We start from the raw sequence: 23,276 nt of genomic DNA, 5'->3' as shown, positions 1-23,276 counted from the left end.
CTATAACACAGGTCTGCAAAAAATAAAATTTCAAGAGCTGTTTTGGTTATTCCATGTAATCTTTATGTTTTTTGGTGCGCTGAATCCGAAAATGACCTCCATTTTGTCATAGGACATCACGTTTCCTGACAATTTAGGTAACTATGTTAAATAAGGCAATACCGCAAAATAAATGAAAATAGACTTATAAAATAAATTTTTTATTACAAATTTTTCCTGAAAATCATTTTTGAACTAACACTCACTAAAATAGATTTTTTTTCCCTGTGAGGCGCCTCTTGGTACATTTACGCTTGTGAGTAGCATCTGGAATGTCTCTCTGAAGCATCTAACAGTAGTCTGCCATCATTGTAATGCTCCATTTTCCCTGGTATCTTCTTTCCATCTCTTTAATGTCCTGGTGGAATCATTCACCTTGCTCTTTACTCACAGCTCCCAAATTTTCAGGAAAGTAGTCAAGGTGGGAATGGAGGAAATGCACTTTCAAACTCATCAGGCAACCTAAAGATTGAATTGCTTTCAGCATTCGTCCAATGATCTTTTTGTAGTCAGGATCTTTTTTATTGCCTAAAAATTTCTCTACAACTTCTTTAAATGCAATCCACCCTTCTTTTTGAGGATCCGTCATGGTACTGACAAACTCTTTATCAGCTATAATAAGCCTTCTGATGTCTGGTCCGATGAACACACCTTCCTTCAATTTTGCCTCCAAGAGGCTTGGAAACTTGGTGACCAAGTATTTGAAGCATTCCCCATCCCCATACAAATTGCTTCATCGAGCCCAATTTTATGTGGAGAGGTGGTAGAAGAACTTTATAGGGAGGTACCAAAGTTTCTTGGAGGACATATTTTTCAACGACTATGAGCACCCTCAGCTGCCAACTCTTCTTGGTCCAGTAATTTTGTCGGTCTCAACTGTCCCACAGACACAGAAAAGAAGGGTTTTTGGTATACCCAGCTTGTTGCCCGAGCAGCATGCACAAGACCTTCAAATCCCCACACACTTGCCAACCGTGGTCTTCATATTTAAGTTTATGAAGAACCAATTCCTTGTTTTCATAGGTTTCCTTCAAGTGTACGAAATGACCTACAGGGATGGAAGTGTAAAAACCGCCATTGTGGAGTAAAACTGCTTTGAGACTTATTTTTGAAGAATCTATAAAAAGACGCCATTGCGCTGAATCATATTGGATTTTGAATTGACCCATCAAACCTTCGACATCGATGCAATAAACCAACTTGTCTTCCTGGGCAAAGTAAGGAACGAACTCCTTTTCATGATGTCTGAACCATGAAAAAGACGCTCCTGGTAACATAAATTCCTGCTTTTGAGCCTTGATCCGAGTAACTCAGTGGCATCTTTGGGAAGATTCAAGTCTCTTAATAAATCGTTCATCTCCTCCTGGGAAAAAAATTTTGGTCTTGTATCATCTTCAAAGTTAGAACTTGATTCGTTATCTGGTTCAGGTATGATTCCACCTTCATCGGAGCTAGGCATCTCTTCCAAGGGGCCTTGGGTACTGGTATATCTGTGCCATGGGGGATGGGACGAATTGCTGAGTGAAGATTGGGGTATGAAATGGAATGCTTCCATTTGGAATTATACCCTTTCACATTGTATGAACAAAAGTAACAGTCATCACTATGGTTCTTATGCTCTCGCCATACCATAGGAATCCCATAACGGAAAGCTTTATTCTTACCCTTGAACCAATTTCGGAGGTCCTCAACACACCGTTTGCACACTTTATGAGGCGCCCAAACTTTATCTTGATCTACAAGTTTTAGTTTGAAGTATGCAAAGTATACTTTTTTCACAAAGTCTGTAATATTCAGCTCTTGATTCAACACTGTATATTCACCACAAATGAAACAGAAATGGTCAGGCGAATTAATACACTTCCGCAAAGCCATAACGCTAATTTGGGGAAACACGCTTGATGAATGAAATTCCAATGCAAGTTTCTTGAAAGCATAAGGACCTTTCATTATGTCACTAACCACCTGACTGCCACCAGTCACACAGTTCCTGTTGATGTTAATGGGGAAAGAAAATAAGCTGCCTGCCGATAATTCACACCAGCGTTTGCAGAAGAACCTATAGGTTTGTGGCAAATCCTGACTGTTAGGATTTTTTTCAATTTTTTTTTTCGTTATCAAAGCACCAAAATACATGGAAATTATATGAAAATAATCAAACAGCTTTTTAGTTGCAGACCTGTGTAATCAATGATGAATTTTCACCTATCCTCAAGTTAGCTTTAAAGGTTTCTGTAGATTACGTATTTATATTTAATTAAAATATTCCACATATACATTCGTGTTCATAGACCTCAGAAATGAAACACTAAGAACCTACACACATATTACATTTTTTTTACTGTGATTTATTTTAATAAACTCACGTATGCAAGTCTGATGGATTTGAGTTTTTTTCTAATTTACCAGATGTCTAACCCAAAGGCATTATTCTTATTCATATATTATGTACACTTGACAGTTAGTTCCTTTGCATCTATCAACATATGTATCATGTTTGCCTCAAATTCGTCTTAATAATTCATATCTTTTTGACGTCAAACTTCTGAATGAAGGGCAAGCTGCTACATTATATTCTGGTTAAGGTTGCATTGCAGTTCTGTACAATAACATTTTCGTATAAGGGACTTTAATAAATAGTATATCTTTGATGGCCTTCTCTTAAAGGGAGTCTGTCACCAGACTTTTGCTACCTCATCTGAAAGCAACATGATGAAGGGGCAGAGACCCTGATTTCAGTGATGTATCACTTATTGGGCTGCTTGGTGCAGTTTTAGTAAAATCACAGTTCTGTTTACTGCAGATTTACCAGTTCTATGAATGCTGAGCTCTGTATACTCCCCATACACCACTGATTGGCAGCGTTCTGCGTGCACTGTGCATAGGCAGAAAGCTGCCAATCAGTGGTGGAGTGTGATTATACAGAGCTTATTAATATGGAGGACTACTGGGCAGCACGTTGGCTCAATTAGATTGTGAGCCTCAATGGGGAAATTAGATCGTGATCCCCAATGGGGACAGTGATGATGATGTCTGTAAAGCGCTGTGGAATTATTAGTGATATGTAAGTGAGTAAATTAAATAATAAAAAATAAATAAATAAGTAGACTACCTGGCAGCAGGATTACTAGTTCTGTAGTCATAATCTGCTGCTGATAAATTGGTGTTTTTATCAAAACTACAGGAAGCAGCCCAGTAAGTGATGTAACCTTTAAATACTTTGTAATATTTTAACTCTGATGTAAGTAGACAACAGGTTGTACCACTGATAGGTTGTTACACCTATACCTTGATGTCACACACTATCAGGCCTCATTCACATGTCAGTATTTTGCATCCATATTTGTAAGCCAAAGAAAAGCTATAATGGAAAGATTGACACCTGTTCTGTGTTTTGGAGACATCTCTGGTTTTGGCACAAAAATACTGATTAAATACTGATCAAAAATACTAATGTGTGAATGAGGGCTAAGTCTTCCTCCATATAGTCTCCCCCTTTCATACTTTTTCTGCTTTGCCACGATAAACACAACAACACACTTACTCAGGTGCGGACCTATCATTGGTGCAACCTGTGCGGCCGTGCAGGGGCCCAACAGGTAAGGGAGCCATTTATTTTTTTTCCTCCAATGCAAATGCAATTTTGCATTTTTAGGAGCTTTTGGGCTGCAAAGGGCCCATATATTGTTTCTGCACAGGAGCCCTTTTCTGTGTGTGTTCACCAGTGCACTTACTAATACCTGCTGCTTATTTGTGTTCTTCACCGTCAGTGGCAACAGTCATATATTTGCATCTTGCACATCACTATGCCTATGCACATGTGATTCCTCATAATGCATTTATAGACTATGCTCTGTTGCAAGGGCACAATATAGTGCAGCATATAGAGCACAGGAACCGGGTCTTAAAGGGAATCTGTCACCACATGTGACCTATGTAAACTATTAATCTGGGCATACAGGTTATAGACTGCTGAGGATCGTGATACCTGTATGCCTCATATCAGATGCCTTGTTGCTGAGAAATCATCTTTTATCACTTTATATAAATGACCTCTTCTAGGCTCTTGGTAGGACAACTCCTGGAAGATAACTCTGCCTTCAGAGATTATTTTATATGAAGGGGGAGTTACCAGTGTGATGTGTAATGGCCACTCTCTGCTCTCCTGATCTCACTGCAGAGCTGTGTGCGATTATACCTGACACATCTGCAGGCTCCTCTCAACTTCTGCTTCCATTTCACAGGTAGACAGGGTTGTAATATTGTTGCAATACAGCAGAGGTCACAATTTTCATTTCTCCTGTTCTGTGTTAGTTACTTGACTCACACTGGTAACTGCGCCTTTTATATAAAATAATGTCTGGAGGCAGAGCTATCTTCCAGATAACATCCAGACAACATCCAACCTAAAGCCTGGAAGAGGTCATTTACATATAAGAAAAATGTGGATTTCTCTGGAATAAGACATCGGATCGCAGCTATCAGGGTATCATTTTATTCAGCTTCCTATGACCTACATTCCCATATAGACGACTTAGGAGGGTTGATCCTACTGACAGATTCCCTTTAAGGACCATTTGTAATTTTTAGGCTGCGTGCACACTATGTGTTTTTCAAGCGTTTTTGCAGCGGAATTTCCGCAGCGAAAACGCTTAAAAACTCTTAATAATACGTGCCCCATAGTCCCCAGTGATAATCCGCATGTGCTGTGCACATGCTGCGGAAATTTCCGCTGTGGATTATCATTGCGGAAAAATCCGCAGCACTTCCAATTATTTTGCGGAAGCGCAGCGTTTTTGCCACCATTGACTTGCATTGAATCGCTAAATATCCGCATGACTACATGTGCACATGCGGATATTAAGCGATTCAATGTGCGGATGGTACCTGGGTCTGGAGAAGAGAAGACTCTCCTCCAGACCCAGGTACCATAGTACCTGTAAAAAAAAAGAATTAAAAAAAAAATATATACATTATACTCACCTTCCGATGTCCCCCGGTCTCCTCCATGGTGCGTCCTGGCTCCCCGCGATGATGTAAAAGGACCTTCCATGACGTCATTTAGTCATGTGACAGGTCACGCGACCGCTGACATCGGCGGTCACGTGATCTGACACCACCGCGAGCCGTACAAGAGACCGGACGCATCAGAAGGTGAGTATACTGTGTTTTTTTTAATTTTTTACCGTTCTTATTCTTTTTTTTTAACTCACTTGGTCACACTATATAAATCCATGCAGGTTGCATGGATTTATATTGTGTGACCAAGTTGTCAAGCACTTTTCAAGTGATGCTAAAATCGCTTGGAAAAGCGCTTGATAACCCGCATGCAGAAATGCATGAAAAAATGCTTGACAAACGCTTCTACCTGGCAGGAAAAACGCATGTAAAATCCGCATGCATTTTTCCTGCCAGGGAGATGCAAAAAAAATCTGCAGCATTTCTGCATCATGGGCACTTAGCCATAGACTTTTTTCATCTCGCTCTTTTAACATGACAGCGGCAGTCCGCATGTTGCTCATATTACTGTGAGCAGCGTATGTGGTCTAAACATGCTATCATGGCCTGCATCATCTGTGAACTTGACTTCCATCAAAAACATCTGGGACATCATTAGTTGTCATTTGCAAAGGTTGATAATTTACGTGCTCACGTTCATTCAGCGGCAGAACATTCTTCAGACAACCATTAATAACCTCATTGATAGCAGCCAAGGTGTGTAAGTGTGTGTATTTCTGCATGTGGTGCTCATACTTAAAACTGAATAAATCGAGATGTTTTGAAAATTTTGTTTCCATACTTTCATCATTTGCATATCATTAACATGGCTATTCATCCTGTGATTTCCATAATTCTATGAAAGAAGTTAGAGTCTAAGGCTGTGTGCCCACAATGTGGATTTAATACGTTTTTGTGGCACCATTCCCGCCGCAAAAATGCATTAAAAACGCATGTTAAGTTGTCTGCCATGTTTCCCAATGATAATCCGCATGTGCTGTGCACATGCTGCGGAGATTTCTGCTGCGGATTATCATTGCGGAAAAATCTGCAGCACTACCAATTATTTTGCAGAATCGCGGCATTTTAGCCGCCATTGACTTGCATTGGACAGCATAATATCCGCATGACTACACGTGCACATGCGGATATTATGCGATTCAATGCGCGGATGGTACCCTGGTTTGGAGAAGAGGAGACTCTCCTTCAGACCCGGGTACCATAGTACCTGTAAAAGAAAAAGAATTAAAATAAAAAATAACCTTATACTCACCTTCTGATGGCCCCCAGTCTGCTCCTGGCGTCGCTGCTGGCTCCGTGGCGGGTACTGGTAATGTAAAAGGACCTTACATATGACGTCAGCGGTCATGTGACAGGTCACACGACCGCTGACATCGGTGGTCGCATGACCTGTCACATGACCGCTGACGTCATGGAAGGTCCTTTTACATTACCAGTACCCGCCACGGAGCCAGCAGCGACGCCAGGAGCAGACCAAGGCCGCTGGAAAGGTGAGTATAAGGTTATTTTTTATTTTTTTACCTTCTAATTCTTTTTTTTTAACATTATGTTGGTCACACAATATAAATCCATGCCGGTTGCATGGATTTATATTGTGTGACTAACTTTCAAGCACTTTTTCAAGTGATGCTAAAATCGCTAAAAATGCTAAAAATGGTTGACAAACGCTTGTCCCTGGCAGAAAAAACGTATGTACAATCCGCATGCCAGGGAGATGTAGAAATTCTCAGGAAAAATCCGGAGCATTTCTGCATCGTGGGCGCATAGCCTTAAACAGCCTCACTTGGTAAAAAATAAATTTAATACAAAAATCTGACTTAAATAATAGGTCAGTTTCTGATGATTACTTTTCTTTAAACATATCCAGGGACGTAGCCAGGAGAACCAGAAATAAAAGTATTGATTATACTGTTGGCTGCATTCAGAAAACTGGAAACATTGTATAATAGAAATATGGTTGTTATACAGAGTGACTTCTTTATTGCTTCTTAACTGTACAGGTTTATTTATATGCAGGGTTGCCACTAGGAATCTCGGGGCCCCATAATGGTAAAATTTTGGGCCCCCTTGTGACTCCACCCAGGCTTCACCCCAACTCTGCAGCCGGAAACCCCTCTCATAGGGCCAGAAACCCCTCAGCAGCCTCCCCCAGTCCTCATACACTGCTCGCTGCTGCTGCAGCCTCCTCCTTGACACATACACTGACACACACACTGTCTGCTTACCTCCCGCTGCCGCTGCCGAAGTCTGCCTGTCTGTCCCAGGCGGCCCCAATGCACGTGTGGCACGCATTCTGCTCTGCTCCGAAATGAAAGTGAGCGATCAGCGTGTCACGTGACGGGTGTCGGGACCATGATGCACCCTGTGGCGGTTTAAAAGTATAGCACTCATTTCCGGCCGCCAGGTGCATTATGCTCTGAACTGTTGCCCCTGACTCCCTGAGGCCGGTGAGTAGAGGCAAAGAGAGGGGTGGCCCGGGCTGGCCGGGAGCATGGGGCCCGGGCTGGCCGGACCCCCCCTTTTTCCTTCTGTTCACTGTAGTAAGGGCCGCAATGCCCTGATGGTGGCCCTGCTTATATATGCTTTGTATATAGTACACTAGACGTACACCCTTATAGCTTAAGTCTTTCTAAGAAGTGACCAGCACACAGCTGGAAACCCTGCTAAATTCAGTGATAGTACAGGAGTGGCATTTCCTCTCCATTTTAGGTATAGTTTGCATCTTATAAATATCACATTGCTACAACTAGTAATTAGTTTATTAACTTTTAGTTGTTAATATTGGCTTGCTAAGTAGCATCTGTGTAACCAGATGCAATAACAAAGTAACATGGTGGTAGACTCATCCCTAGAGAAATTGGTCTTTACGTGGCTCAATACTGATGACACACAGAAGCCTACTAAACTAAGGACATTTTTCCTGGTATGGTGGCACATGATTAATGGTGTGAGGAGAAGTTATTTAGGTGGGTTATATCACCAACACAAAAGTTCACGCCTGAGACATCTGTTATGCTGAAATAAATCTTTTGCTGAACCTAGACAGGGGTCACATAATTAGCTGCTGGAAGCGGGTATAGATCAGTGTACAGAGCTCTGGAGCTTGACTAGCTTTTACCTTTCCATTCGGATGTTTCGTTACATTGGCTTATTGCAAATAATTTCAACATGTAGTAAAATTTAGGCGAAATGTATGCTTGAAAGAAATATAGTCTTCTACGATAGCAATGGATTACATTATCTATACAAGCAAAGCCTTGGGAAAAATACAACGTGGAATGAAGAAAAGTAGCTATATTAATTTTTTTTTAAAGTGGATAATTTTTCTGCTTAAAGCAGTTTTCCGCAATGAGAATATTGGTGATCAATCCTACAGATCATGAATGGGTGTGGGTACAACACCTGTTACTCATACTGATCGGCTCAAGCAGCATCTGGAGAAAACCATATCCAAACTGGGATACAACAGCTCTGTTACATTGTTTTGTGGCCGCTCCTGTCACTGCCGATCTGCTCCTTTACAGATTAACACAACGCTCAGCTTTTTCTGGCAGTCCCTTAGAGCAGTGGTCCCCAACCTTTTTTGCACCAGGGACCGGCTTGAAGCAAGATCATTTTTCCATGGCCCAGCAAGGAGGGGATGGGGTGGGCGGGGCTTTGGTCATATGGGGGCGGGGTAATGGAGGGATTTGGAGTTTAGTGCATACTTATCATATAGTGTAGACCAGGTCCCCGCCAGGAGCTATGCCAGGAGCCCCACATAATGTGCTGTGCCAGGAGCCGCATCACTGAGGCCCCATCACGCCCTGCAGCAGGACAGGGCAGCTGTCCTGACAGCTGCTGTTCAGCTGCATTTACTTCATCCCAGGGGCGGACACAGACTGTAGTGGGCCCCTGTGCAAGAAATTTTTGGGGGCCCCCCCCGCCCTTCATAAGGCAACAAAGTTATGTAAACATAACCCCCCCATGTGCATCTCTCACCCCCTCATGTGCAGCTCACCCCCGTGCATCTCTCATCCCCCTCCGTGCATCTCTCATCCCCCCCCGTGCATCTCTCATCCACCCCCCGTGCATCTCTCACCCCCCCCCGTGCATCTCTCATCCACCCCCCGTGCATCTCTCATCCACCCCCCGTGCATCTCTCATCCACCCCCCGTGCATCTCTCATCCACCCCCCGTGCATCTCTCATCCACCCCCCGTGCATCTCTCATCCACCCCCCGTGCATCTCTCATCTCTCCCCTCCCTCCCATGTGCATCTCTCATCTCTCCCCTCCCCCCATGTGCATCTCTCATCTCTCCCCTCCCTCCCATGTGCATCTCTCATCTCTCCCCTCCCCCCCATGTGCATCTCTCATCTCTCCCCTCCCCCCCATGTGGATCTCTCATCTCTCCCCTCCCCCCATGTGCATCTCTCATCTCTCCCCTCCCTCCCATGTGCATCTCTCATCTCTCCCCTCCCCCCCATGTGCATCTCTCATCTCTCCCCTCCCCCCCATGTGCATCTCTCATCTCTCCCCTCCCCCCCATGTGGATCTCTCATCTCTCCCCTCCCCCATGTGCATCTCTCATCTCTCCCCTCCCCCCCATGTGGATCTCTCATCTCTCCCCTCCCCCATGTGCATCTCTCATCTCTCCCCTCCCCCCCATGTGGATCTCTCATCTCTCCCCTCCCCCATGTGCATCTCTCATCTCTCCCCTCCCCCCATGTGCATCTCCCATTCCCCCCACTCCTAGTTAATTGTATTTAAAAAAAAATAAAACTTGTTATACTTACCCCCATGCGATCCCTGCAGAATCCTGGCACTCGTCCAAATCGCTGACACCAGGTTCTCCTGACTTCCGGCCATGTGACGGCGCCGTCACATGACCGGAAGTCAGGGGAATCATGAAGGTGCTGCCGCAGCAGCGCAGCGCTAAGATGTCCCGGACCCGGCGCTTAGCATGCGGCCGGGGGCCCCATGAGGAGAGAGACGCACAAGAGGGGGGCTCCGAGGGGGCTCCTACCGGCCGGGCCCCATACTGGAGTCAGGGCAGTCATGCCCTGATGGCGGCCCTGCTGGAGGCTGGAGGGGCCCCCTCTCCCCGCGGACCGGCTGAAAAACCCCAACGGCCCGGTCCTGGTCCGCGGACCGGCGGTTGGGGACCTCTGCCTTAGAGAATGAATGGAGCAGGAGCAGCACTCCAGTATGCACACTGCCACTCCATTCAGACGGGGACAAAAGTGTCCTGATCTGGCAATTGGTGGGAGTTTTAGTGGTTGGACCTCACTGATCTCATGGATAGGTAATATTTTCTTGCCACCGGAATACCCCTACAACTGAGAATCTGTCAGTGACCTTATTCTGTGAGAATTTGTAACTCTTAACTTTTTTTCTGAGCTTCTCTTGGCTGATTTATAACCAAAGCGTTCAGCTCAACTTTCAAGTGGTCATAAATCAGCTCAGAAGAAGGAAGATGAGGCTATATTCCCACATCTGTGTGAATTTTCCCATCTCGTGAAAAAAGGTCCATTTTTTTCTCAGTTATCTTCCTACACTGGGTGCAGAATTATTAGGAAAGTTGTATTTTAGAGGATTATTTTTATTATTGATCAACAACTATGTTCTCAATCAACCCAAAAGACTCAGAAATATCCAAGCTTAATATTTTTGGAAGTTGGAGTGGGTTTTTTTTAGATTTTGCTATCTTAGGAGGATATCTGTTTGAGCAGGTAACTATTACTGTGCAGAATTATTAGGCAACTTAATAAAAACCAAATATAATTCCATCTCACTTGTTTATTTTCACCAGGTAAACCAATATCAGTGCACAAAATTTAGACATAAACATTTCTGACATGCTAAAGCAAAAAACAAAAAAATAGTGATCAATATAGCCACCTTTCTTTATGATGACACTCAACAGCCTTCCATCCATAGATTCTGTCAGTTGCTTGATCTGTTTTCGATCAACATTGCGTGCAGCAGCCACCACAGCGTCCCAGACGCTGTTCTGAGAGGTGTACTGTTTTCCCTCCCTGTAGATCTCACATTTTATGATGGACCACAGGTTCTCTATGGGGTTCAGATCAGGTGAACAAGGGGGCCATGTCATTATTTTTTCTTCTTTTAGACCCTTACTGGCCAGCCACTCTGTGAAGTAGTTGGATGCATGTGATGGAGCATTGTCCTGCATGAAAATCATGTTTTTCTTGAATGATACCAACTTCTTCCTGTACCACTGCTTGAAGAAGTTGTCTTCCAGAAACTGGCAGTAGGTCTGGGAGTTGAGCTTCACTCCATCCTCAACCCAAAAAGGTCCCACAAGTTCATCTTTGATGATACCAGCCCATACCAGTACCCCACCTCCACCTTGCTGGCGTCTGAGTCGTAGTGGAGCTCTCTTCCCTTTACTGATCCAGCCTCTGGCCCATCCATCTGGCCCATCAAGAGTCACTCTCATTTCATCAGTCCATAAGACCTTTGAAAAATCAGTCTTAAGATATTTCTTGGCCCATTCTTGACGTTTTATCTTATGTTTCTTGTTCAAAGGTGGTCGTTTTTCAGCCTTCCTTACCTTGGCCATGTCCCTGAGTATCGCACACCTTGTGCTTTTTGATACTCCAGTAACGTTGCAGCTCTGAAATATGGCAAAACTGGTGGCGAATGGCATCTTGGCAGCTTCACGCTTGATTTTCCTCAATTCATGGGCAGTTATTTTGCGCCTTTTTTGGCCAACACGCTTCTTGCGACCCTGTTGGCTATTTGCCATGAAACGCTTGATTGTTTGGTGATCACGCTTCAAAAGTTTGGAAATTTCAAGACTGCTGCATCCCTCTGCAAGACATCTCACAATTTTGGACTTTTCAGAGCCCGTCAAATCTCTCTTCTGACCCATTTTGCCAAAGGAAAGGAAGTTGCCTAATAATTAAGAACACCTTATATAGGGTGTAGATATCATTAGTCAACACCCCTCCTCATTACAGAGATGCACATCACCAGATTTACTTAATTGGTAGTTGGCTCTCAAGCCTATGCAGCTTGGAGTAGGACAACATGTATAAAAAGTATCATGTGATCAAAATACTCATTTGCCTAATAATTCTGAACACAGTGTAGTTGCATCCACGTGGCATCTATTTATTTCTCATTCTTTTTTTTTTCCTCGAAAAAATCTCTTTATAAAAAGACCTCTGGAAGGTATTTTTTAATTCAAATTATATTCAAATTGATCAATAAGTAACAAATCCGTGAGACACAAAAGCAAACCAGAAGCAAATTGTAAGCAGTCTGATTTGCATCTGTTTCATGGATCCCCATTGTCTTGTATGGCTGAGTCTGATGCTAGAATATGAATGCGAATCTGACAGACTTACGGATCTCAGACTCGGATACATGATTTTCATGGACGTTTGTAAAGATACATGAAACTTTATGGGTCTGGGTGCTGTGTGAGAAATATGTGGACACCACATGGACATTTCATATGGATGTGTGAATATAACCCAGTGTTTCCCAAACTCTTGACCTGATTGCCCCCCAACACATCATGTATTCAGGACTTGCTTAGTATTGCACAGGTGAAAGTACCTTTGGCAATTTCTAATGCCTTGGAAAAAAATCCATCATCTGTGCAACAATAAGGAAATCCTGAAAACGTGATGTGTTGGGGCCATGAGGACTGGATGTTGGGAAAATCTGATGTAGCCTAATATTTACACGGCCAGGAGAATTATACATTTTCCAGGCTTTATAGCTCACTGATGAATTCTCATTTAAATCATTCTACATTCAGCAATAGATAATGCAACGCACATCCTATAGAAGTGCAAAACTTTTAGGTGAGGATGGTCAATAGTATCATATTGGAGAAAGTCTGGCACCCATGCTAATCATCTGTTACACACACTGTTCACTGGCCATAGCTGCAGATCAGCTCTTATTCCTTTGATGGTCTCTTACCTAAATTATTTTAATATAAACCAGGCATTTGTCTCATTAAATAGTACTGATATTTTATATATACATCTTTTACCATTCACTATTGTTCATACTGGCGGACTATAGTGTTTCTTCAGGGCTTTAGAGATGGTTTAGGATGATACAACAGAAACAAAAAAAATAGAACAAGATATTTACTTTGTTAATACAGTAAATCTGCATTTAAGCATATTTTATAGGTGCGCTAAAACCATATGTTTATTTAGTCTTTCTTCATTTCCACAAGAAGTTGGATCAGACGGATGACTTTTACAATGTAATAAGGCCAGACAGGTTTCAGCCACACTTTTCTGTTTCATGAAGTGAGACTGGCAATTTGCCCTTGCCCTCTCTCTTGGAGCCCTATGCCAAGCTGATCACTCACTGACCATGAGCAGAATGATGTGCTGTAGACTCTCTTGGCTTTCCTGGATCATATTTTAAATAGTTTCCTGAGAAATTAAATGATCTGGCAGATGAGAAGGAAGGTAAAATATTACCAGTTAATAGGCAGCTGATACCAAGCCAATAAACAAGTAGAGAGAACGATGTCATTTATTTTCCTATCTACACATAAATGATTATGGCGTAGAAGACATTCCCGAAGAAAACTGGCCTTAGTCCACATTTCGAAGACTTGCACTGACTGTCGTCAAAACAAACCAATTTGGACTTTTTACCACGTTTATAACACTCGTATTTATAATTTGTTTACCTGGATATCAGCCCTGGTATTTTCCAATTTGGAAAAAAATATTAATCTAATTACACTGGCATGCCTTTACTTATATGCCCTCTGGAAACTCCGAGAAAAAAGTTAATTAACTGGCAATGATTTGCTAACAAGTCATAAGAGATTGTCTTCCTTGGGAAGCCCCTGCCCAATAACCCTATGAAGACAAATGAATGCATAAAGGAAAGGACCCACGTCTATTAGCCATAGTGAAGCACTGCTACAAAATATGGCTCCCACTATGGTGGACGGGGCGTTACCAGGTACTAATTTTAGGGGGTTGAATTTATTCACCCATTGTTGAGAGAGTGGAGTCACATGCTCCTCAGATCACTTTACCTATGTCCTTCTTTATATTTTAAGTCCACCCCAGGATGACACAACTTCATTAGATGCATGGACTGGGTGGACCACATCACTGTCTGGTATATGAAGATTGTATAAACTAGGATCCGGCTATACATCTCCTGTTAGTATAGGATAAAGTTTTAAGTGCAGAAAATTTGTTTTTGATTTTAGTTTCTAAAGCTGATGTCTTCATTTTATTTTTGTGTATTAATGAAAATTATTTTTTTTTCTTCAGCTGAAAATCTTTTAATGTCTGAAGAGAAAGGTCCATGCTACCGTCTAGTCAGTACTGGGAAGCAGTGCATGCATCCACTGTCTGTGCAGCTCACCAGACAGCTCTGCTGCTGCAGTGTAGGCAAAGCCTGGGGGCCCAGCTGCGAAAAGTGTCCCGTACTTGGAACCCGTGAGTATAACTGAATATTGGTAATATTGGTACAGTAATTTTATAGGTCACACCATGTACCAATTGGCAGTTTCTAGAGCAGTGGTCTGCAAACTTTAGCAATTGCAGTAGTTGGGCATCTTAAAAATTATATTTTGTCTCCCATCTAAAGGATAGGTGATAGCTTACTTACTGATCACTGGCGGTGCAGCCGCTTGGACCCCAAGAACAGCGCTGTGAAGCAGAGCTCTGCACACGCATCATGAATGGAGTGGAGGTGACCATGTTCATCCTCTGATTCTTTCATTGTCTATGAGACTGTTGGAAATAGCCGAACACTGTGCTCGGCTTTCCCCAGCGGTCCCATAGGCAATAAATGGAGTAGAGGTCAAGTTTGCGCTACTCCACTCAATTCAAGATATAAAGAATCCTTTTCACAGGATCCAGTTCCCTGCTCTTGGGATCTCTGGGGGTCCCAGCAGTTGGATACCCCCAACTATTGGTACATTATCTCCTATTATCTCCTGCTATTTTGGGAATAACTTCTAAATCAGTTAGCTTTTATCTATATTAGATACAAAAAAAACCCATATGGAGTCCACTTATAACAAGGTCAACACTCAATATACAACATGACCACCAAAATCACAGGCACAAATAAGCCCAGGATACTGCAGAGTATATTAAACCACAAATTAATCTCTATGAAATATTTCACTAAAAAGTGCTGCCTGTAAAGCACAGGGATATACAACATACTGATACCAGTTAGAACCAAAGTATTAAAGCAGTACCCAATTCGTCAGGGGGCACTTACACTCCACCTGAGGAAGAAAGGGCGAAACGCGTGTTGGGGGCAGCGGCGAAGTCACCTTACCAGTGTTTTACATGTAAGTGGCTGAAATCATCAATGTCTAATTGACCCAACCTTCCTACACAGTCACCTTCATGCATTAATATGTATAGCATGTATTTCTGCATTATATTATTATAGTACAACTATTCTGAAGTAGGTAAGAACAGGTTGGTTGTATAATACAGAGTCACTCTCTATACCTTCTTTCATTCGGTACTACTTGTAGTACTTTGGTTCTGACTGGTAATGGTATGCTGTATATCCCTGCACTTCATCAGCAGCACTCTGTTCCTTTTTTTTACTCTTTTTATTGAAATATTTAATAAAGTTTAATTTGTGGTTTAATATACTTTGAAGTATCCTGGACTTATTTGTGCCTGTGATTTTTGTGGAAGTTTTTATCAATAGTTGTCTTGGGTTATAACTACGATTTTGGGGTAAACTGAACTTTGTGCTATACGAGGGTCCAGCTTTATATACAATTCCCTTATAGCCCATTTGTAGAAAAAACACATATAGTGTTTGGGAGCCACAATAAAATACATTTCTTTTATACTCATTGCATACTGGAAATAGACTTCTGACTGGCTGGTATAGTATTACATGCTCACTGCTACTGAGGTCTTTTTAGTAGTTGACCTGTCAGTTCTTGTACATATTCTAATATTAGCAAGAACCGCCATACATAGTTGTGTCATACATGGTTAGCATTAAGTACTGGCTACTGTTGACCTATAGACATATACTATGTATTCAACAATGAAATGTGTATCATATTTTCCTATTAGATGTAACTTATAATAAGGACAGTCAGTATGAATAAGCTATTATGATGTCCACTCCCATAGTTACCTCCAGATATGTTACAGTCCGTGGGTTTGAATTTCATTTTCTGCAATTTAAATAAAAGTTTAATTGCCTGGAAGGTCAAAATGTAAAGTACTCAATTACTAAAAGGCAATTACCATGTCAGGATTTCATGTGTACAGCACTGCAGAAAATCAAATGTGACCGCCGTGTAGAATGGTATATGTCGAGAAGAGGACTTATACAGTAATTTTAGAGAAAGTTGTAGTGTCAGAATCAGAAGTGTTCAGCAGGACAAAAAAGCAAATGTGAATATCATGTACCGTATTTTTATGACTATAAGATGCACCGGACCATAAGATGCACCTAGGTTTTAGAGGAGGAAAATAGAAAAAAAAATGTAAGCAAAAAATGTGGTCATGATGCATTGTTAAGCGGGAGGGGGTCTGCTATTGACACTGTTATAGGGGAAATGTCCCCAATTCTGCTAATATCCTCCATCCTGGTATGTATGGCCCCTCCTTCTTGGTATATGTGGCCCTCATCCCCTTCCTGGTATACGTGACCCTCATCCCCATCCTGGTATATGTGGCCCTCATCCGCATCCTGGTATACATGGCCCTCATCCCCATCCTGGAATATATGGCCCTCCTCCCCATCCTTGTATACGTGGCCCTTATCCCCATCCTGGTATACATGGCCCTCATCCCCATCCTGGTATACATGGCACCCCTTGATCCCCCATCCTGACATGCATGGCACCCCTTGATCCCCCATCCTGGCATGCATGGCACCTCTTGATCCCCCATCCGGTATGCATGGCACCCCTTTATCCTGGTATGCATGGCACCCCTTGATCCCCCATCCTGGTATGCATGGGACCCCTTGATCCACCATCCTGCTATGCATGGCACCCCTTGATCCCCCATCCTGGTATGCATGGCACCCCTTGATCCTAGCATGCATGGCACCCCTTGATCCTGTTATGCTTGGCACCCCTTGATCCTGGTATGCATGGCACCCCTTGATCAACCATCCTGTTATGCATGGCACCCCTTGATTCCACCATCTTAGTATGCATGGCACCCCTTGATCCTCCATCCTGGTGTGTATGGCACCTCTTGATTCCCCCATCCTGGTATGCATGGCACCCCTTGACTCCCCCAACCTGGTATGCATGGCACCCCTTGATCCTGGTATGCATGGCACCGCTCGATCTTGGTATGCTTGACACCCCATGATCCCCATCACGCTGCCCACAATAAAAATTAACAATCATACTCGCCTCCTCTCTCCTTCAGCACTGTCCCGATCTGCTGCCGACACTTCAATAGCGCGCACACTGTAGTAGCAGCACAGCTCCTGCTGCCCTCGATGGTCAGTGTGCCCGCTATTAAAGTCCATGAATATTCACTTCAACCCATGGGAGCTTTAATAGCGGGCACACTGACTGACGAGTGCAGCAGGAGCCGCGCTGCGACTACAGTATGTGTTCTATTAATGAAAATGAATATTCATTGCTCTCCACGCCCAAGGGCGTGGGGAGCAGTGAATATTCATTTTCTTTAGTAGCGGGCTCAGTGTAGGCTGCTGCCTCCTGTGCCCCACTCCTCCACCGCTGCTGCTCCCCCCTTTGCCCCCCCACCACACACATCCACAGAACATATCTTCAGACTATAAGACGCACTCCCCACTTTCCTCCAAAATTTTGGAGGAAAAAAGTGCATCTTATAGTCCGAAAAATACGGTATTTCATAGTGCGGACTAATGCAGGAGCCTTATGTCCAGTCACATCTTTATCAATTAAACATCATTATCTTTTGAAACACCAACATTATTAGCAACTTAGCTGCTTTCATTAAGATACAGCACCTCATCTGCCCATAGTTTGTCTGATATTGCAACTCAGCTCTATTGAAATATATGAGGTTTTACTACCACACACAACCAATTCACAGGTTAGTGCAAATCGATTCACATGTTCTGGTCCATCGGTCTGTGTCAGTGGTCAGTGGCTGCCGAATGGGAGTGAAGGACTTCCTCTTACTTAACAGCAGCTGCAGCTCTTCATTTAGTTATGCGGCCTGGCGCGACCCTACATCAGCATCATGGGGCAGTTCTCTGGCTCCTTAACAGCACGCACTTTTGTGGCCAGTGGTCTGAGATATGGAAATCATTTCGCACCAACTCTACTAGACGACCCTTTAAATATAGGCCGTAGTATATATAAAAAAGTGGACAACCGCTAAGATATGCTATCACTTTACTGTATAGTATTACTTTGTGGGGGTCTGACCTCAAGGACTTACATCGATTCTAGGAAGTAAGGGACAGGAGTGCTTGTATCTTGAGGACTGGTGTACGGTAATTGAAATACTAGACATATTGATGTGGTTAATTCTTTATTTATTGAACTTACTAAATTGGCAATGAGCACACTTCAGGAAACACAGTTCAATAAATCACTGGCAACCTGGTAGTAGCAGTCTCTGAACAGAAATGGCAGGAAGGTCTTAGAATGCTGCTACACTAAAGTCTCATCTGCAGCAAAATATACAATCAATCGATGTCCTATTACTGGAATAATACAGTCGGTCTAACTTTACTATTAATCGTGTTATCAGTACAACAGGTGGCCTCTCAATGCCACCAAGTTTCTCTGCAATTGCTTGACATTGTGGGCTTGGCCATCTCTTTTGATTCTGTCTGGCCAAACTCTCAGGTACAACACCAATTTTTACTGGCGTGGAGGTGTTGCATAGAATCCTCTCTTGTGGCATTTTCCTCAGTAAAAAGGTTAGTCTATGAGGCCTTCTTATGCCTTCTCACCAATTTTTTCTCACTTTGTTATCTCCTCCTTCTGGTCAGTTATCGGTGGCTCTCTGCTGTTGCCACTGCCCTCTCTGCTGCTCCATCCCCAGTGCCACACATCAACTACACATAGCTCTTCCTGGTGCACTTCCAGTCCTTTCTAACCCCCCACCACCATTACACTGCTCTGTCTCTAAACTACCTCCTTCTGTAGGTTACATGTTTGTTTAGAGATACCTCTCTATCACTCTTTTTCCCCACCAGGTGGCATTCCCCTGCACCCTCTGTGCAGAGAGCTGCCCGTAGGCCCATTCTGGTGAGTGAAAGGTATCAAATCCAAGACATATGAAGGAACAGTAGAGTAGAGGCTCCATGTAACTATGGAAGCCTAATTCTGGCCTCATATTAAAGTGAGCAATTCAGTGGCATAATATACCCATGTGCATGAGACCATCAAATATTTGTTGGTCCATTCAGTATATGATGCTTAACAGTTTGTGTAGACATGCTGAGAAGCCTCATAGGGACTTGGAGATCCTAATTTTGACAGTAGGGCTCCAGATGCAAAGTTTTGATTCCAAGATCTAGTATATATTAGTTACTGAATATATATGATGCATGACGTCCCTTTGTATGTGAAATTGGATGTCTGCAGTCTTCTACAGGAATGGACTAGCTAACTAATATAAATTCTCAGCTCTTTACTCGTGGTAAGTCTTCAGTGGTTTCCTGCCAAATATTTGGCTTTATTATAAATAATTGTCTAAGGGTCGTCTGTTAGATCCTTCTGGTTTTTCGTGCTGTTGGGAACACATGACCTCAGAGCTTCTGTTTTCCATAAAATAACACTGACAGTTTTTCGTTGCATCTTTCAACAGATGAACGTTATCCCAGCGGTTTTCTTTGAGGAGCGACGGTTGTTTTTATGTGTGTGTTTTTACTGCGTGTGAAGATTGAGATGTGTTTATCTCGGCTATACATTTAGCTTGATATGAAGTCGACTTTTTCCTCCTGCTTGTCAGAATCATGGAGCCCAGCGTTACGTGATATTTATGTTTGCATAGCTTGTGCTTAGTGAAGCAATTAAAAATCTTCTTGGTACTTTCTCGTTGTGTTGGTGCTTGTGGAAAATGTTTGTTATAGTTTGGGAATGTTCTTCACAAATTAGTTCTACCAGCTTCTAAAGTGAAGCTTTGTCATGCCGTTTTACAGCCCAGATGGGTTCAATTCATTGCGGATCCATGAGACAAATATTGATGGTGATTTCACTAGGCATACTGATTGCTGACATTGGGGAACAAATTAGGATTTCCGCCAATAGAGTGCAGCGACCCAAAGCAATCCATCATAACTTGGTGTGTTTACCTTTTGTGACCATTCTGCCTTCCCATTAGAAGAAAAATATTTTTTCAACGATTCCAATTTCATCTCCAATTCCCAAAACTCACTAACTAATTGACTTGTAAATTGGTCTTTGGGTATATTGTATATGTTTGAAATTTAAGGCGTTTTCTAGATTTATGTAAATTGAAAATTTATGCGACTTGCTAATATACTCTCTACTTTGAATTATACTTGCTGTTACTTGCTTTCAAGAACTTTGGTTACTATTGGTAAATGGGAACCTGGTTTACATCCACTCAATGATTATTTTTTAGACCTTACTCATACTAAAGTATTTTGGACAGTTCTTTTTACGTATATGTCAACCCAAAACCAGGGGTGGGACCTGCACAGAGAAAAGATATAATGGAAAGATATGAATACATCGATAAGTATCATTCCTGTGCTTATCTTACAAACACTGATGAAAAATATTGGCCGGAATACTGCTGTGTGAATGAGGCCATATTCATATTAAACTCATGAGGATTTTCCTTATTATACTCTTGTGATTTACGTAAAAAGCAAAGATACATTTTAAAATCTCTACCTAAATCTAGTGTATCATCATTGGTACTGGTACTGGTAGAAAACTGGTACCCAAGATAGGATAGACTTATAAGAGGAGACACACAGAAAGGTGATAATTGTATGTAGTTCGAGTGATGTATTATATTTTCCATTTGTAGCTAAAATATTAGACTTTTCTTTAATTATAATAAGAATTTGTTCCTGTTTAAAGGGATTTTCTGAGCTAAAAAGAAAATTCTGTAGTCACTCTGTCCTCTGCTTCTCTCAATAGAACATTAAGAAAAGTGTCTGAGAATCAAGTCAGCACGTGACCGCATGCACTTAGTCACGTCACTACCCACTCGCCCTGCAAATACTGTGGAATCGTGGCCATGTGGACGTTGCAAACTGTCTCGATTCATCAGTCTGCAGTCACATAAAATGAAAACCTCTATAAACTAAGATACTTATTGTTAAAATATTATAACTTTTCATATTTTTCAATGGTGTTATACAGTACAGTGAACATTTAATAAGGGTGTAAACTGCCAAAAATATACATATGTTTTCTAAGTTTGACCTTTGACTAAAGTCTTCCGGGGTTTTAAAACAGGATAGTTTATAAGATCAGTCTTTTTTCTTCTTAATAGCGGCTTTCAAGCAAATCTGTCCTGGCGGTATGGGCTATACAGTTCCAGTACTCCGAGGACCGCATCCTCCTAGAACCTATACTGTGCAGCCTCCAATAAAAACCACACTTCTACCGGTTATTACACGGGAAGAACCTGTCGAAGCTTTATCAGTTTCCCAAGGAAATGATGCTGACTTGAATGGAAGAGATGGTATGTGAAGAGTTCTAACAATGTGCAGTTTAAGTTCACTACACAATTTTACAAGTAAATATATAAGTATATTATATATGCGTGGTATTATATATACAGTCCCAATTCCAAAAAAGTTGGGACGCTGTGTACAATGTGAAGAAAACAAGAATGTAATGATTTTGTACTCTCTTATAGCCATATTTTATTTTATTCGCAACAGACCATAACACACAGATCAGAAGTTGAACATTAGACATTTTTACATTTCATTTGAAAAAATTAACTCACGTAGAAATTGATGGCAGCAAAACATCTCAAAATAGTTGGGCCATGTCTGCCATTGTGTAGCATCCCCTCTTGTGTTAAGAACAGTCTCTAAACATCTAGTAAGTGAGGAGACCAATTGCTGGAGTTTTGGTTGAAGAATGATTTCTGAGCCTATGCTGCAATTTGCACGACCAAATCATGCCTGGTTTTAATGCAATGCCGCACATCACAAACATCCAATATTGACCATCTGTCTTGCCACTTGTGCACATGGATTTCTCCACAATCTCAGAATCTTTTGATGATAGTATGTACCCTAGATGGTGGGATATCCAAAATCGTTACAATTTTAAATTAAGGAACATTTTTCTGAAATTGTTTCACAATTTTTAGACTCTGACCATCTTTGCTTCTGAAAGACTCTGCCTCTACAACATGCTCTTTTTATACACAGTCATGAGACTAAATTGAAAACTGAACTTTCAGCTGTTTGTCATTAGTACCACTTTGTTTTCCAGCCTTTTGTTAACCCTGTTCCAACTTTTTTGAGATATGATGCTATGAGGTTTTTAATTCAAATGAAATGGAAAAATGTCTAATTTTCATCTTCTGATATGTGTTCTGTTAGGAATAAAATATTGCTATAATAAATTTCTAAATCACTGCATTCTTGGTTTGATTACATTTTACACGACATCCCAATTTTTTTGAAATTGGGGTTGTATATAAATATACACTGTATTATGCAAAAGTTTTTGGCAGACATGGAAAAAATGCTGCAAAGTAAGAATGCTTTCAAAAATAGAAGTCTTAATGGTTTATTTTTAGCAATTACCAAAATGCAAAGTGTATGAACAAAAGAGAATCTAAATCAATATTTGGTGTGATCACCCATGGTTTCAAAAGGATATCAAAGCATCAATTCTTCTACGTACAATGTCGCACAGTTTCTAAAGCAACTTCCCGGAGAGGTTGTTCCAAACATTTTGGTGAACTAAATACAGATCTTCTTTTGATGTACGCTTGAGCAAATCCTTCTGTCTCTTCATGTAATTTCAGACAGAATCAATGATTTTGAGATGTGGGGGCCATATCATCACTTCCAGGAAACCTTGTTCTTACATCATACAATAATTTGTAAGGCTGTGTGCCCACGATGAGTTTTTTAAGCGTTTCCGCAGCGGCAAAAACGCTGCAGAAACGCTTAAAAAAACGCATGGTAGAAGGCCGGCCATGTTCCCCAGTGATAATCCACATGTGCTGTGCACATGCTGCGGAAATTTCCACTGCGGATTATCATTGCGGAAAAAAATTCTGCACTACCAATTGTTTTGCAG

General features: G+C 41.9%; 1 protein-coding gene across 3 annotated transcripts in view; it reads left to right on the top strand.

Moving 5' to 3' along the window:
- The window catches only part of LTBP1 (latent transforming growth factor beta binding protein 1), a 439,153-nt gene that overhangs the window by 305,728 nt on the left and 110,149 nt on the right, over positions 1 to 23,276 (top strand). For all 3 annotated transcript variants that reach the window (XM_073672632.1, XM_073672633.1, XM_073672634.1), the window contains 2 exons: positions 14,335 to 14,502; positions 21,499 to 21,690. In XM_073672632.1, the coding sequence (XP_073528733.1) occupies positions 14,335 to 14,502; positions 21,499 to 21,690 (360 nt within the window). The remainder of the gene's footprint in view (positions 1 to 14,334; positions 14,503 to 21,498; positions 21,691 to 23,276) is intronic.

Source organism: Phyllobates terribilis, unplaced genomic scaffold (genome assembly GCF_046119375.1).
Source record: "Phyllobates terribilis strain yellow unplaced genomic scaffold, ASM4611937v1 Scaffold_3__8_contigs__length_932513732, whole genome shotgun sequence".
Classification (NCBI taxonomy): Eukaryota; Metazoa; Chordata; class Amphibia; order Anura; family Dendrobatidae; genus Phyllobates; species Phyllobates terribilis.
The sequence above is the reverse complement of the archived record's forward strand: the minus strand, read 5'-3'. Positions and strand labels throughout refer to the sequence as shown.